We start from the raw sequence: 17,311 nt of genomic DNA on the forward strand, positions 1-17,311 counted from the left end.
TCGTTATTGCCATTGTTGTTATAGTTGTTGCTGCTAGTGTTATAATTACTATCTATTGGGAAAGAAATATTCTTTTGAGCTGGCACGGGGCTCCAACCATTCCCTCTTCATTCTCAGAAAAGGCTAAAACCCTACTCAGTGACTGGATTTCCAGTTTTAAAAACCAAAATGCACCCATGTCTGACTTCTTTCAAGCCCCGGCCTCCTAGTCTCATGATAGTTGTTGGTTGCTCATTTCCTTTCTGGTGTAAATGCTTCATGGTCTGGCTATTCAGGGTGAAGATACACTACTGTCAGGTTTGACCCCTAATAGTTTCAGTGCACTTTCTCAGCCCCAGTCTCATATAATCCTTTCAAAAAACCTGGGCCTTAAGAAGAACTATGATTACCCCCATCTTATAGGTTGAAAAGTGTGTGTGTGGGGGGGGGGTGGGGAGCAGAGATTTGAGCGGCTTGGCCAAATCTATAAGGCAAAGAAAAGGAATAGACCTAAGGATTTGAACTTGGGTTTGTTCTGACTCCTGAACTCACGTTCTTACCCCTGAAACAAGGTTTCTCTCTCGAGCTTGCTCAGGGCCGCACAATGAGTGTGGGCAAAGCTGGAACCATTACCCAAGTCACTTCCTCCTGTTCTAAGGCCCCATCCACAGTCTCAAACCTAACCTCAAGAGGGAAAACAAAAAGAAGCACAAAGCCATGGACCCAACTTCCTAATAAAGGAAACCAGCCGAAGGCAGCTCTCATATAAAACAAGCTTATAGCTTTTCATTTTGGAATTTCTTCTGTACCAAACGGTACCGAATGCCTAGAGTAGATTTACCTCTTCTCTACAGTATCCTCTTGGCCCAGAAGCTATTCATATCTCCCCCGGCCTATGAGAAAGGGGCTTCTAAATACATAGAAAATTCTAAGAATCTGATAAATTCAAGTGATTTAAAGTAAGCCCTTTGCAGTTTGTATAGAAATATTTACATGCCGCTGCTCTGGCTTACCCAAGTCACTTCTCCCTTATAGAACACCTTGACCTTCCGTGTCCTTTTTGAATTGTCTGCGTCACCAGATTTCATGGATTTTTCGTGATGCAGGAAAGCATTTGGGAAGTTTCTTCAGAATTCATGACAAACAGAATGACCGCTGACAACAGCTTTGATCTCCTTCTGCCCTTTGCAACTATTTTCATTAAAAACAATAACTGTGTTCTGCCCACCTTAATATCTAAACTGGGTAATTTCCATAGAAATGACTTAGATGGAGCTTTAAGAAGAAAGCTCAGGGGTGATTTCAGAGTATTCATTCAGTTCTGAAAGCACTCAACTAATTAAGACCCGTGATCTTAATTTCTGTACTAACAGAAACTGCAGAACGATGTCTTTTTTTTTTTTTTTAAATCCACCTTAGCATTATGGCAGCTTTATGGAAACATGAGGCTTTTCCTTTAGCATAAATGGACACAACAGCTTTTCAATTAAATTAGTCTTTGGAGAGAGAGAGATGCAAAAGAGCTAAAAAGCTCCTTAAAAATCTTCCCTGCTCTGCAACTTTTCATGTGCCAAGGGGAGATGTGTAGTTAAAATGCACTGCTATTTTCTTTCTTACCCTGCCGAACAAAGTTTTCGATCTTGAACCCTGAGCTAGCTAGAATAACCTGTCGAGATTTTACTTTTATTTTGTGTGCCCACGTTTGGGTTTCTAAAGCTATTTTGCAAAAAGGGACGTGTGCTACGGTGTCCTGTGTCCTGGTCCATCCAGAGAGAACTTTATTAGGTAGACCCTGTTTAAGGTTGAGGAGTAGGTATGACGATACTGAAATTGTTGTTTTTGTTGTTTTTAAACAACACGGATAGAAAGGGAACTCTTAGAAAAATTCAAGACAAATGCTTTCAAATATGATCCAGGTTTTTTTTTTTTCCCTGTGTAATTTCTCTAAATTCATTACCTCTAAAAATACCGATATATTAATAACAGGATTATCTGGCCGTGCCTCCTGAATTTTAATTTCTAAAATTTTAACCAATTTTAGGCCTCGCTTTGGCATCATGGCGTACTGGAGGATGCCCAGAGGGCATCTTTTTTTTTTTTCTTTCTGCAGAGGAAATGCAAAAGGTTCAGAGGCAACACATGAAAATTCTACAGAACCATTTTAATGACTTTCAAGTCTCTTCAAATTATTTTATCACTTCACCCACAGAGTTTGCTTTGGAAACAAACATATCAGCAATTCCCACTTGGCCTCTCAGATTCCTATTCTGTGTGTCTGTGATGCAGACAAAGTCTTCAGAAGGGACCTAAGTCCTACACCCTCATGAAGGTCTCCCTGTTGAAGTGAGGGGGGGAAACCACCCCACTGGGGACACTCCAGACTGGTGTCCAAGTCAGACCCCAAACCATGTGTTTACGGAGACACTTTCCCGTGAGTTCGCATAGTCCGGAAGTGGATATATGGGCTGTGAAAGGACCGAATTTTTATTACCATTTCTTAGAGACCAGTGTTTCTCGAAACTACCTTTCAATTAGCATTGCAACACCTAAAACGAACGAGTGACTGAAAGGTCAGTAATACCAAAAAAAAAAAAAAAAAAAAAAAAGAAAGAAATGGTAAATCCAGTGAAAATCGGCTTCTATGATACAGGCCGGTAAATATATGGTGTTTTTTTTGTTTGTTTGTTTTGTTTTGTTTTGTTTTTTCTTACTGCAATATCCAGGCAATCAAGCAAACCCTCTCAATGAGGTTGTTTCTTATGTGGCTAGAATGACTAAGCTCATTTATAATCAAAGAGCTGCTCACCAAAGGTCACCCTAAGGAACAGGAGAATTTCTAACTTGAAATGGAATTTATAAAACTCAAAATAATAAAAAAAAATACAAATTGTTACCAATTACTGAAAAATGGATGTAAAAACATCCAGGATGAACAGGCTCTAAGAAGGCAGGAGAATTGGATCTCCCTGATACAGACGACAGGAAAATATACTATGTATTTGTCACGTTAGAAAATGAAAATAAATTTCTCCCACGTAAATAAAAATAGAAGTGCAGTCTCAACTTGCGAAGCAATAAAATTATTTGTGTGCCAAGCTTCTTTTAATACCACTGTAATTTTTTTTTATAAAAGTCGCTTGATTTGATTGTAATTAAATATGTAATGAAAAAGCAGTGCTTCAGGGAAGCGATACAACCCTCTCTGTTAGTTTAATGTATTTCCAACTGACTTTGCATCAAACAAAAATGATACTCTGTGGATGCCTGGTCTTAATATAGAATTTGTTAGGCCATCCTGTGCTTTTTAAAGGGAACTTGGGTGCGCGCAGACACGCCTCTGAAATAGTGGCACAGTCTTCCCAGACCTTGACATACCTAAATAAAATTGATGGTAAGCATACAGTGACGGAAGGGAAGATCTAGTCTGGTCATTTAACTCATGTTAGCTAATTACAGACCCAGCACCAACACGAACAGGTTTTCTTCCTGGCTGATTTTCCTAAGCTGAGCTGCAGAGGAGCAGAAGTGTATCGTTTCAATGGCCTTAAATAATGCCAGGCGCAGTGCCCCTTTAAAACCTGCTCAAGTGAGAGAAGAATCCCCTAGCCAGTGGGAAGAGAAATAGATGAACCCAGGTACATTATCCGCTTGGAGAAATTCCGTCAAACGCGTCACCTGGGATGAAACGAAAGCATAAGCCTCTGTTGGAGAATGTGACAAAAGGCAGGGTGCTTCCAGGCACAGACCTGCTAAAGATGCCTAGGAGGTATTTGTTGGATGTGAAGGTTTCCCAAACGGTAGCAACAGAACCGAGGTGACTGGGAGAAAAATCAGTGTAAGGTGGCAGAAAAATAAATGCATGGTAGTTCCGAGGAACGTTTCTACCCTCCTCAAAAGTAGCCTTCAATCTCCAACCCCCAAGCCTCAAGAAGATTTTCATCCTGCAGAAGTTTCTTCAGAGCCCCCTCCCCCTTCCCTACCTTCCACTAGAACTCCCTGTCACTTGCAATCTGCTGATTAGGGCTAATGTATTGTGTCCTGATATGGCAGATTAAAAATGAAATCAATAAATGCCTAAAACAAATGGGCTTTTGAGATGTCCCATTCAATCTGGGTCTTTAAGGGTGAGGTGAGAAGTGGGAGAAGGAAATCAGGAAGGGAGTTGGGGAAGGGACCACTTAAGTAATCAATTTCCATCCAAAACGCTCGGGTGCAGGATGCGGTTTTCCGTGGGACCTGTCCTTCCTTTTTCAGGGATCTGTCTTAAATAACAAGAAGAGCCACAACAGTTCGTGCTGCTGCGCCCCTCTGGGGGTGTGAGTGTTTATTTTTTCCATTCATCTGTTAAAAACGTGCTGTTTGGGTAAGTGAATGGGGTCTATAGCATGCAGTATTTAAATCTGCAAGATGTGAACTTGTCTTTCTGAAGTATGTTTAAATAAAGTGAGAGTGCCAGGGTCCCGACTCTACCCAGATTCCTATTCCCTGGAATCCCATCCCACTTGCCAGGAAATTAAACGTGAACTTCGCCATGAGTGGCCTGCCGCCTCCCCACCCTGCTGGTACAGATTGCTAGGACCTCAGTGGGTTCACCCAGGCACCAGTTCTCAGTAGGCTGAAAAGGCTATCGCTGGGGTCAACTCCCGCTCCACTGCAGGATTCAGAACTGTCCCTGATGAATATGTTTCCCATGTAAATAAGCTATGCCATTAAGGTGCAAATTGTAACTTTTAAGTAATGATTGCTAATAGTCTAATGTTTACTGCCACACAAGGACATTCATGAAAACAAAATCTGCATTATTCATCTCCATATTAAATAAACAAAATAAAGTGAGGGAGCCATTCTTCCCTGCGAGACTTTCCTCAGCTCTGGATTATCAGATAGTTTAGGAGAGTCAGCAAGAAGGAGACATTTAATCTCTTTGGGCTGGAAGAAGCAGAATCCTGCAACTTACGCGTACATTCGATATTCACAAGCCCCAAAGATCGTGCATTCGACTACAATTGGCTGGCATTACATAAAAACAATAGTTCAGGGTGGTAAAATAAAATATACGTAGTACACATGTCTGTGTACAGAGGCTATGACAGATTGTAGAAAATAGAAGGGTTTGCAGCGTAAGTCTGCAATTTAAAATTTTTAACTACGCTGAATCCTGCAAAATACAAACAAATCAAAACACTGCTCTGTTTTATTTTACCTTTCTGCCATCTTCTCTATCTGCCCTAAAATGGAGAGGGGGGAAAGATGCTGATAGAAAATCCCACAATAGTCTCAGGTAAAAGTGGATGCATTTTAGTGGTGAGGGAAATATACATCCAAGGAAGCCAGCACACACACTCACACATACACAAACCCCTGGGGTACCATAGGCTGTTTTCTGAACTTTTTTTTTCTTGCCCGAAGTAATAGTATGGTGGAAAAGCATAGCTTTAGAAAGCCAGGAAGAATGACATTTCAGAGGGAAACAGAGGGAAATGTTCTGACTTAGCTGTTTCCTTAAAGAGAACTGCCTACCTCACATCCCTTCTTTTAAGGCGGTGGGGGGGGGGGGGAGGTGGGGTGAGTAGAACAAAACAAATAAAGACCGAGATTCCCCATCACTTATAATATCATCTTGTTCATTCTATCTGCATACCTGCTTTATTAGAAAGTTCTGTAACTGATTCCCTGAACCATGGAACTTAAAACTAATAATGCAAAGAAACCAAATTGCCTCGAACAGTTCTTGGGAAAGAGTTTCAGCTCTGATTCACTCACAGGCTTTTTCTATCTTACATTATTCATTAATCAAGCTAGAAATCAAGCTTTCAACATCAGTCCATGGGAGTAATTACTTACAGTTGTGCATTGCGTTTAATTTCAGGCAGCGATAAAAGTTAGTACGGACACAATCCTGGAACCCACCTTGTTCTTTTCCCTTCATGACCAACTACCTAAAGAATCCCAAAGTGGCTAACTTTGCTCATGGATCGCCACCTCAGCTACAACGGAAGACAGCACCTATGACTTTGGAGGAAAGAAACATCGCATAAAAAAAAATCTGTTTTATTCATATGTGAGCAAATAAATACTCTAAGAAGGGCCTCCTTGCATGCAGTAGGAATGATTCCCTTTCAGCTTGACAAGGGTTTCTGCTTTCTTCAGTGAAAATAATAAAGCCATGAAAACAAACATAAAGACACCAGGAATACAATAGGCTAGTGAACTGAAACTAGAGTCATAACTTTCAAACGCACACACACACTACAGTAAATAGACAAGCCAGTTCCAATAGATACCAGCTTAATGAAAAGGATCTAATTTAAATAATGTGATACAGCATTATGTTACTACACCTGGATCCTCATTGATCAGAGGATAATTATAATCAAAGTAGTGCAATTCTGAGCAATGCACTTTTTGTAATGAGCTAACCAAAGGAGACATGTCCAGTCATTCTGGTAATTTAAATTACTGCCTAGTTGTTGATGGCCTTTACCGGAACAACAAGGGGGGAAAAAAAAGAGTAATTTTCAGGGCAGTATCACTTCTTGCTGGACTGTTGCCCAGAGTTTTCTTTTGGGACAATAAGGACGTTATCTCTAATCATCTAGCTACACGAAAACTTGGGTTGTTAGAGCTAGAAGGATCACGCTTACTCTTCCTGGGTCTAGAAGGCCAGTGCACACCCCAATGCTGTCAGATTGCAAAACAATCTTAAGTTTTAACAAATAAGCGGTTGAAATGTAGACACGGACAGGGGCAGGAGGGAGAAACGGTTTTCAAAAGAGGTAGCCAGAGTTATATGGCACTAAGAATATTGCAATTATTTTGCTCTCTGGGAAACAGTTGGAAAACACACGAATCAAAGCTTTATACATGATATTTCCACACGCAATTTGACCCAATCTACGCGTGGTTACGGAAGCAATTCTGCGCTCTGGAGGGAAGATAGCTGGGGACATTTCAAAGCACATGGACTGCCATTCATGCTGGAACCAAGCCATGGTGGAGGATGAACTTGGTGGTCCAGGCTGTTCAGACGCAAACACCCACTTTGCTCAGATTTGCAACTAACTTTGGATTTATTCTAAGGGTGGCTTTATAAAGTTTACAAAAGTGTTCCACTGAACTTCTTCCTAATGTTTCGCTCCCGTTACAACAGAAGGAAATGTGTTTTGGGTCTGCCGAACACCAGCCTTCACTGATGTCCCCTAAAGCATGAAAGTAAAGACAGAGAAGGGGGGGGGGGCGGTAAGAACTTCAGCTTTTTGCTAAAGCCCTGATTCAACAGAAGGACACAAAGAAATAAAAACGCCCACATTAAAAGCCAAACAAGATAATAATTGTGCATGTCTGGCTCTGAATCTAGAGGGCAAGGCTTGCGTCACTGGTACTCTGAGTTACCATGGTGAGTGATTTATTGATATATATCAAGAATGAATAGATCAAAGGCAGCGAGATGACAGGTGATCAATCAAATGTCAAATCAAAACTAGCAATCAAGTGGAAAGCTGATTTTTCAGTGGGTGGGTCTGGCAGGAGAAAAATGAACTTTCATATTACACTTCCGAGAAACAAAACCCCAGCATACTATTAAAAAAGCAATTAAGCAACCCAAAAGGAAAAAAAAAATCCTTTAGAAGGTCTATTGTACTGATCCATTAACCTGTTCCTCTTCTGGGGGGAGGGGAAGGGGTTAGTAAGGAAAGATTCAGACGGGATACCCTACAAATCAATTTACAAAGTTTGCAACTCTCTCTGGGCAAAGAAAATCCTGAGCTGTTTCAATGTTCTATTGGGCATTTTCCCTTTTCTTTTCTTTTCTTTCTTTCTTTCTTTCTTTCTTTCTCTCTCTCTCTTTCTTTCTTTCTTTTTTTTTTTTTAAGAGAAAGAGTGATTAGATTTCCAAGCATATTTAGAAAGCACATTGGAAGGTTCATTCCTTTCCTGGGGTGGGTTTTTTCCACCTTGGCGATCAAAGTTAGTCTCCTTGCTTGCCCCAAAGCCAGCCTGCAGCCCAGGGCTCTGGCATGCCTCACACTTCGGCGCCCCAAACCCCAGCGAGCGCAGACGCCGTCCCTCGAGGCCAGAAGCCACTGGCACTGACCACGCGGAGGGATGCGGGGGTGGAAGGACTGTCTCCCTACCCGGCACCCCAAATCCACAACCCAACTTTGGCCGGAGAGGCAAGAAACAGACTGGGAGAAAGTTAGGGGTGGGGTAGAGGGTGGAGGAAAAAAAAAGTTTAAGGAGGGAAGGCTTGGTGGGACAGCTTCCCCCCCACCCAAGCGGAGCCTGCAAAGGGGAGGATTTGGGAGATGGGAGAAGGAGAGAGAGGGGATGGGGTTATTCGCGGGGCAGAGAGGGGCGCCCGGCGCGAACTCCCCCCACAGCTCAGGGGGTGGCGTCCTGGGGCACCCGGGGGCTGGGAGGGCGGGCGAGGAGCTCGGTGCGCCCCGCAGCCCCGAAGCGGAGCCGAGTCTCTTACCTGCCGCCCGCTTGGGTGCCTGCTGTTTCCTCCTTGGCATCGCTCTACTTCGCTCCAGTCCTACTTCTGGCGCCCCAGCCCCGAGCCGCGCGCGGGGGCCCGCTGCTCGCTCGCCTCTCTGGGTGTCCTCCGCCTCCTGCCCGGTGGCTCCTAGGGCGTCACTCGGCCTCTGTCCCCCTGGCGATCCCCCCTGCAACTCCTCCACCACGGGCCAGAGACCCCCCTCTCCGGGCGGCAGACACGGGTGGCTTGTGCCGGCTGGTTTGAAGCAGAGGTTGGTTCTGCCGTGTTTGTTTGTTTGTTTGTTTTGGATTTTGTTTTCCTCTCTCTCTCTCTCTCTCTTTTTGTTTTTGCTTTTTTGGAAATTTTTGGTTTTTGGTTTTTTTTTTTCTTTTTCTTTTTTTTTTTTTGGTGACTGTTGAGACACTTGATTTCTTTATTAAACATCCAAGACCGGGTTCGGATGGAAGGGACGAGGGGCGCACACGCGCCACACGCACACGCGCGCGTAAAGATAAGGGGGAAAAAAGGCAATCCTGGGAAGGTAGTGGTTTCTTCTTCTTTTTCTTCTTCTTCCTCCTCCTCCTCCTCTCCTCCTCCTCCTCCTCCTCCTCCTCCTCCTCCTCCTCCTCCTCCTCCTCCTCCTCCTCCTCCTCCTCCTCCTCCTCCTCCTCGCCGGTCTCTATGGCGGATTCGCGCTGGGGGAGAGAGATCACTCACTGTAGATTTGCGGCCGCTGTCAGATTCCCGTCGGTGAATGATATGCGAGAGGACAGGAGCGGGTTTGGGAAAGACAGAAAATCTGGAATTCACTCACTCACTCACACACACTCACACGCACGCAGACACACACACAGACACACACACGCACACACACGCGCACGCACTCGCGCTTCCTCTCACACACTCACACCCCCCACATATGCGCGCACACACACACACACACGCACGCACGCTCACACACTCACACACTCACACACACAAGACAGGGCGAGGCGATTCCAGCAAACATCGATCCCGCTGAACAAACTGAACATTAACAAACTCCTCCTCCTCCTCGTCTCCCCGCGACCTGATGACAGGGAGAAATTTACTCCCCAGCCGCAGAGCGCCAGGCAGAGGGAGTCTATTAAAGGGACAGTGTCCCGCCGCGGAGAGGGGCTGGGGGCGGGGACCCCGCGCGCCCGCGGCTCCTCGCGGCGCCCCCCTAGCTGGGGCGAGGACTTGCCCCCCCCACCCCGGCGCGGGGGACACCGGCGGGGGAGGGGGCAGGACCCGCAGGGTTGCGGGGAGGAAAGGGGGGCAGGGTGAGGGCCAAACTCCGCAGCTGGGAAGGGAGCCGAGGGGCGGGGGGGGGGCGGGTTAGCCGACCTGCAGGGCCGTTAACAATACTTATTCGGAAGGTGAGAACTTAGGTAGGCTCCGGGCAGGCGGGGAAGGGGGACGGCGCCTTATCCAGCAATGACCTCCATCCCCCAAGTCTCTTAATCTGACCGCGAAGATGTACTCCCCACCCCCACCCCAAGTTCAACGCCCCCGCCCCTCCCGCCTTCCTTCTATTCCGTGGATGGTCAGAAAAGCAAAAAATCTCCCATCTGCCTCCTTGATAATTTAATCCCATATTCTCTTTGTTTTGTTTACATAGTATTTATTGAGCACCTACTATGTGTGTGCCTGTTCTGGAGACACAGAAGCTACAGAGAAAGGGAAGATCCTGGCCTCTTAGTGTTTATATTCTGGTGGGGGAGCAGAAATGTCACCCTCAGATGTCCAGTCTTTGCATAAATGTCACCTTCTCCCAGAGGTCCATCTTACTTGAAATTTTCACTTGCACGCACACACACACAGTGTCCCATTTCTCTCTTTTATTTTTCTCTACTGGTCATATCAACATCACATATATTATATATAGGTTTCTATTTTGTTTATTGTCCTAGTTCTTTTCTTGGAATATAGGCTCTGTTGGGAAGAGGGACTTTGCCTCTTTTGTTCACTGTTCCATCCCCAGTGATGGGAAGGGACAGGACATATAGTAGGTTCCCAATATAATATTTGTTGAATGAATGAAAAGCAGGCAAACACACAAGATAACTGCAGAGCGATAAGCTCCACGGACATGTTTAAGTAGGGTCTGTGACAGTGTCTGAAAGAGGGAGTAGCTTTAGACTCACTCGATGCGGGAGATGTCACTAGAGCTGAGACAGATTCCAGCCAACATGTGACTGTTGAGCCCAGTGTGGGCCAGGCCCCTGCCTAGGTGCTGAGGACAGGTCTGACCTGGACCCTGCCCTCAAGAACTCTCATTCCCATGGGAGAGACGATTAAAGAGGCAAGTGATGTGTGTGGGGCAGGAGGTATACTTAGGAGGGCAATAGACTTGGACTTGGGGGAAGAGAGTTTGCTTATGAGGAAGAGCTTCATGGGGAGAGTTAAGTCTAAGCTGCTTCCTAAATATGAAGGAGCGGGGCAGAGTGGAACTCAGACAGCCAAAGCCTTTGAATAAGAAAGCAGGCATTGTCCAGGGCTTCCCCAGACAGGGCTCTGCCTGCCTGCACCCAAATCCCCTGAGGCCCTTGTTAAGATGCACATTCCTAGGCCTTACCCCAGAAGATGATCTAACCCCAGCTCCACTGACATTCGGGGCCATAATTCTTTGTTGTGGAAGCTGTTCTGTACAATATCAGCGTTTGGCAGGAACCCCTGCCTTTACCCACTAGATGCCGGACCCTTCCACCCCAGTCCTGCCAACCAAATTGTCTCCAGACCTTGTCCAGTGTTCCCCCCCCCCCCACCACCAGGGGACAAAATCGCCCCCTGGTTGAGGACCACTGCTCTAGACCCTCTGAATCAGAAACTTCTGGAACAGGGCTTAGGGAATCTGTGTTTTGAACAAGTGATTCTCCTGCTCACTCCAGTTTGAGAACTTCTGCTAAAAATAGCCTTTGTTCTTTTGGAGCCAGACATATACAATATGTTTACAATATTGTACTATACAATTGTATACTGTAACATAATACATTATAGATAATATATGTTACAATATACAAGGACAATTGTATATTGTATATACAACTATATACTGGAACATATATTATCTGTAATATATTATGTTACAATATACAATACGTATACGATATTATATGACTATAAAGCAAGCTCAGGCTTAGGTATTTTATAACTTAGGATTTCAAGGCGCGGCACCATTACCGTGGTCACTGTGATGAGGTTTCTTTCACCTGGGTCTACTCCTCACTACCCGCCCCCCAACCACGTACCCATCTCGATCAAGTATAATAGGGATGCCCAGCCCTTAAACCCATCTACCTACTTTGCCCTCTCTTGTGGGGAATGACCTAGGGTGACCTGTTCCACAGATATTTTTCTGAATGGTTCTTTTAGGGGCTGTAGGAAACATAACTTTCCCCATCCTACTAGTCACATGCCATTGTCACTGTTTGTAAAGGGCTGATTAATCTTTTTTGTTGTCGAATCATTCTTAACATCCACACTTGGGGGGAGGCACATGCTCATTTATCCCTTTCATGTAGGTGGCACAAGGTAACTCGCCTGCCCTAAATCACCCAACTGGCCTCCACCCATGACCAACTGTCACCCAATCCCAGCCTAGCCCTTAGGCAACTGAGGCACAGAAAGTCCTTCTGCCTAGTTGACAATGTCAGCAAAGGGGTATTAATGCTAATTCATTCTAATTCCCTCCCACACCTTTAAGGAGTGCCAGGGGCCACAGCTTCCTGAGTAAAACCCCCAGTCCCGCTGGCCAGGGACCACAGTTACAGGATCAGGACATACAGACCTAAGGCCTGAGCAGAAGAAAAGACCGCAGTTTCAGCGAGCTCACCGTGAATCCTCCCTGGAGGAGCCCTATGCCTGCTGACTGGGTGTTGGTACTATGTGCAATCATTTAACGGGTGTCTACTGTGTTAGGTGCCTGGCATTGCACCAAGTACAGGAGAGGCTGGGATGTTTAAGATAGGATCCCTGCCTTCAAAAGGCTTCTGTTAAAATGACCTCCCAAAGACTTGGCGCTGGACCCACCCTTGGAGAGGATGAGGAGGGAAATGGGTCAGAGTAACTGACTTTGGGCTACAGAATCTCTCCCCGCCTCTCTCCAGGGTTCGTCTCTTACATTCTTACTTACATTCTTACTTTAATTTGTATTTTTCGCCCTACTGCAACTGTTGTAGAGTATTTAGCTTAGTTATCAGCAAGAAAGATTTTGTCTACCCCAGGTGGATGCATAACACAATGGTACCCAGATACTGTTCAGTGGCATAGACATGACATTGGAAAACGTGAATCGCACAGCGAAAAGGTTATTCCCTTTCGTTTCTCTTTCAATCCGAGAACGTCTCAGTTTGGTGCGAGGTGCAACTTTTATGCCTAACAATTGCTGACTTTTATTTCTCAACCAAGAAACCACAGATCTCAGGCTTAGAAGCTTGGGAGGGGCAAGAGTTACCTGGCTAGACTCTTAAAAAAGTGGTTTGTTTTTATTGAAGTCACCCTAAGTTTTTACTTCTATCTTAGCGAAAGACACTGCTCTCCATTTATGGTAGCGATCTGAAGTTTGATATAATTTATGGGTTTAAAAAATAAATATAGCTAAGGAATGAGGGAAGAAATAATGGTTCAAGGGGGTGTGGAGATTGCAAAATGCGAAAAAGGTGGTATAGGCCTGACTAGAATTTGCAAAATACTTTGTTAAACCACAGACTCTGGCACTTTTGGAAACTTCTTCCAAGAGCTGGTGGCTTAGAATAATGCTATGTTTGGGTCTCCAGGGAACGTAGCATCCTCAGATCTAACACTCAGACTCTGGGATGTGTAAAGGCATGAACTGATTGGAATGAGGCAAGCGTATCTTCTAGAACACGGATTCCCACACTGGCTCAATGTCAGAATCACCTGGGGATTTTTTTCTTAAGATAAAGAAGCGGGGGCACCACCCTAGAATTACTGAATTAGATCCCAGGGTGGGGCCCGAAAATCTGAAATTTTAAAAGTTCCCAGGTGATATTGGTAAGGTGCCAGGCATGGATACCTTCCCCTTTGCAGAAGCTGAATTTTGTAACAAGTGAATCAAGTTAGTAGAAGTCATTGCACACAAGGAAGAACCAGGGTGTCTGTTCTTGGATTCACACAAAAGGGCGGCTATGGAGCCCTCTCACTGCACCCGTGGACCCTGTGAACGCCCCCATTAAAAGCAGATTTCTATCCTACTGATTTTTGTTGTTGCTAGTTTGCCTGTCTTATCACTGGACTCCAACCCAATGCAATGAAAACCACCACTTGCCACGTGCCTACCTTGAGCTTGGCACTTCCTGAATGAGTGGGCACTGGGGCAGCCCGTGGGATTCTGGAGCGGAGGGAGAATGCCTCAGTTAACGCAACACCTCCTATCCCAGCTCGGGGGCTTTTGCGTCTTCTCTTTCCAGAAAGAGCCCTCCCCCAGGTCTGTTTTTCCTCCTTACTCTAAACTCAGAGGTCATCTCCTTTTGCCCCGGCCATCTGTGCCTTTCTTTGTCTTATCTTTCATGGCAGTTATGACCATCTGTATCTTCTTCATATACTTGCCTATGTATTATCTGTCTTTCCTAATTAAAATGTAAGTTCTGTTCACCTCTATATCCTCAAGTCCAGCACAGTATTGGTGCTCAGTGAAAATTTGTGGACCGATTGAATACCAAGTGGAGCATTCTTGCGAAGAAGGATGCACAGGAAAAAAAAAAAAAAAAAAAGATTTGGGCCCACTGTAGGGCCTTCATTAGACATGGGTATAGAGCATTTCAGCTTGTGCGCCTCTTTGCCAAGTGATGCTGTCCTCCCTTCCCCAACTTCCCTCCCTTTTTCCCCTTTTCTCTCTCTTGTCTATTGCCTCCTTCAGATCCCCCCTTAAATACCACCTCCTTCAGGCAGGCTTCCCGGGTGGGCTCCAAGTGATTCAAACTTCTCTATCCCTGTCTTCTTAAAACAAAGAGTCATTATAGAGTATGATTCCAAATACATGAGTAGACAAACAGACAGAACCAATCTATGCTTGGATATCAGGGTAGCGTTCACCTATGAAAGTGAGCACGAAGAGGCTACTGGGGGTGGGGTGGGGGCTTTCATTGTTCTTAACCAGGATGATTGTTATTGAGTGTGTCCGTTCTGTAAAAATTAATTCAGCTGCATGCTTATGATTTATGTGCTTCTATACATGTACATAATGCTTCAATTAAAAAAAAAAAAAGCAGTGTTCTCAAACTTTGCTGTGTATCACAGTCAACTGGGGTGATTTAAAAAACTCAATGCCTAGGTCTTACCCCAGACTCATTACATCAGTCTGTGGGGGCGGGATCCAGCCATCAGTATTTTTAAAGCCCCCGGATGATTCCAACATGCGGCCAAGTTTGAGAGCCAGTGTACCATACGATTTTGCCCTTGAGGATATAATTCATTGCTTTCCTCTTGTGTCATTTAACTCATTCAGGATATCCCTCTTACCAGTACTGTTTTGTAAAACCTTTAAGGTGGCAGTCTTGGGTTATTTTCTTCCTTCCCACGACACCTGGTAAGGCATCATATCGGTGGGGAGAACCAGACAAGAGGAAGTACCAGATGGATCATGGAAAGCAATGGGAAGAAAATAAGGTGGGGGTGTTGGGACAGAGGGTAAGGGGTTGGGGCAGGACAATTTAGAGTGGGAGTCATGGAGGGCCTTTCTGAGAAGGGAACACTGAAACAGAAATCTGGAATACACAAGGCAGCCGACCAGGAGCCAAGGCCTGAAATCAGAAGAGACTTCTGTGTTTCCAGAACACAAAGGATTCAGCGATAGGGGTCCAGATTTCGAGAGCCAGCCAGGGAGAGGGGAGCAGAAAGGATGTAGGCGAAGTGGGGTGTGGCTGGGTCACCGGGGATATCATGGGTCCTAATATCAAGTATGAGTTTTATTCTCTGCCGTTGATAAACGCCCGTTCATTCATTTACATCCCGAAACAGCTAGCCCAGTAGAGTGGATTTGTTCAACCAACACGGAAGAGAATCTGTCTCGTTCTGCTTGGTGGGAATTTGCTCTCTGAAACCCGTCAAGGCCGGTGACAGTAGAGTCTGGAGACAGGCAGGCATTGGCAAGCTTGCTTCTAAGGAAATAGCCTCCAAAAGTTGGTGGGCTCTCGTTTTGAACACTGTTTGGATTTGGCTGGGCGTAGAATTTCACAACAACGATGAAGCACTGTGTGTTTCTCAGGTGGGCCCATCGCGGAGTGGGCGGGCCGGGAGTACAGGAGCCGGTGCATCGAACAGACGTCACATTTCTCCCTTGGACGCAGCTACCTGCAGCGGTGACAGTGTTTTTGCTGGCGCGGAAGGATCCAGACCGCGTCGCTGGCCCAGTACTCCATTGCTCGACTTCATTAACCACAGGAAGACATTAAGTGAATGTAAGGACCAGAACAGCCTGGAAACCATGTGAGGAGGAGCCTTTAAGTTCTGGGCTCCGGTATATTTTATGCCACCTCGACTATGCATCAAGCTCTCCTTCCTGGACTCATTAGAACTGTGTGCCCAAAAGTACCCCTCAACTCTCAGAAGCAAATAGAGAATGATATAATTCACTCTGAGAACACCTTTCTGTCTTATCCGGAGCATGTCTTATCTATTATGATTAGGCATTAGGCATCCTATTGTCCTGAAAATTTCATGAGATTCTCCCCTTGCTTGCTAGGATTATGTCAAAGTGACTTGTCCTGGATGCTGTTTTCGCCCATTAATACAACTTGTCTCCTCTCCTTAACCATTGCTGGGAAGGCCAACACAGCGAGGGAACCCACGGGCTTAAAATGGTCAAATAGTTCAAGCCTGTTGCAAATCCTCTGCTGAGAAGGCCTGTGTTGTCTTGCTTTGGGTTCCCTGAGAAGCAGACCCTGAGATAAAGATTTGAAAGCGAGCAGTCTGTTTGGTACATGAGCTTAGAAAACTCCAGTAGGAAAGGAGGAAAGTGAACACAGTAAGGCTACCAACATGCAGTGTGTGGTCAAGCAGGTGATCACTGTGGGTAACAAACCTTAGTCCTGCTGGGGAGTCAGTGGAGCTTAATGTACTTCTGAGATGTCCCTCTCGAAGAGCGAGAGAGCTGGGGTATTTACCCGTCAGTGCCTGCCAGTCATTGCATAGATGTCGTTCCTGGCCTTCCCTGCAGGCTAAGAGCCACCGGTGCGGGTGGTTCAATGGGGGTGTGAAGAAATGGGCAGGACACCAGGTGGGCACCCAGGAAGAAAGAGAAGTGTAGATTTGGAATCAGACCTGCACTTGAAAAAGATACTTCTGCTACTTACTTGCTAAGACTACAACCTTGGGCAAGTTGTGTAGCCTCTCTGAGCCTCAGTTTTCCCATGTGTGAAATGGGGACAATTAAATGTGCCACCGATTCCATTCAGGGGCACAGAGAGGAATTTTAAACTAATGTAAAATCCACAGCATGACGCCGGCACATAGATAGGACTCCCGGGTCTTTCGCTTTTTCATCATAAGTATTCGCTGACCGACTATTGTTCACAGAGTGCTTTCGGATATAGATATATCTGAGGTCTAATCTAATCTGTGCTGGGGGATAAAGCGAATCCAGGCGAGGCACTGGGCTGGGTACCGGGGATGCGGCAGGGAACAAGGCACCTGTGTGGTTCCTAAGGAACTTAAGAATCTAGGGCAAGAACAGCAAATGACAGTAACGATCGTAAAAGTTGCTAACACTCAGGAAGCACGTGGTGCTGGGCCCTGTTCTAGGCGCTTTCAAATAGGAACCTCTCAATCCCTTAAAACCATTCCATGAGGGGCGCCTGGGTGGCGCAGTCG

At 45.5% G+C, this 17,311-nt stretch overlaps 1 protein-coding gene across 1 annotated transcript in view; it reads right to left on the minus strand.

Annotated features, from left to right (window-relative positions):
* TSHZ2 (teashirt zinc finger homeobox 2) overlaps positions 1 to 8,520 on the minus strand; it is a 272,337-nt gene extending 263,817 nt beyond the window's left edge. Inside the window, exon 1 of the mRNA XM_030309380.1 lies at positions 8,456 to 8,520. Coding sequence (XP_030165240.1) covers positions 8,456 to 8,495 — 40 coding nt within the window. The 5' untranslated portion in view covers positions 8,496 to 8,520. The remainder of the gene's footprint in view (positions 1 to 8,455) is intronic.
* Positions 8,521 to 17,311: the final 8,791 nt, after the last annotated feature.

This window comes from Lynx canadensis, chromosome A3 (assembly GCF_007474595.2).
Source record: "Lynx canadensis isolate LIC74 chromosome A3, mLynCan4.pri.v2, whole genome shotgun sequence".
NCBI lineage: Eukaryota > Metazoa > Chordata > Mammalia > Carnivora > Felidae > Lynx > Lynx canadensis.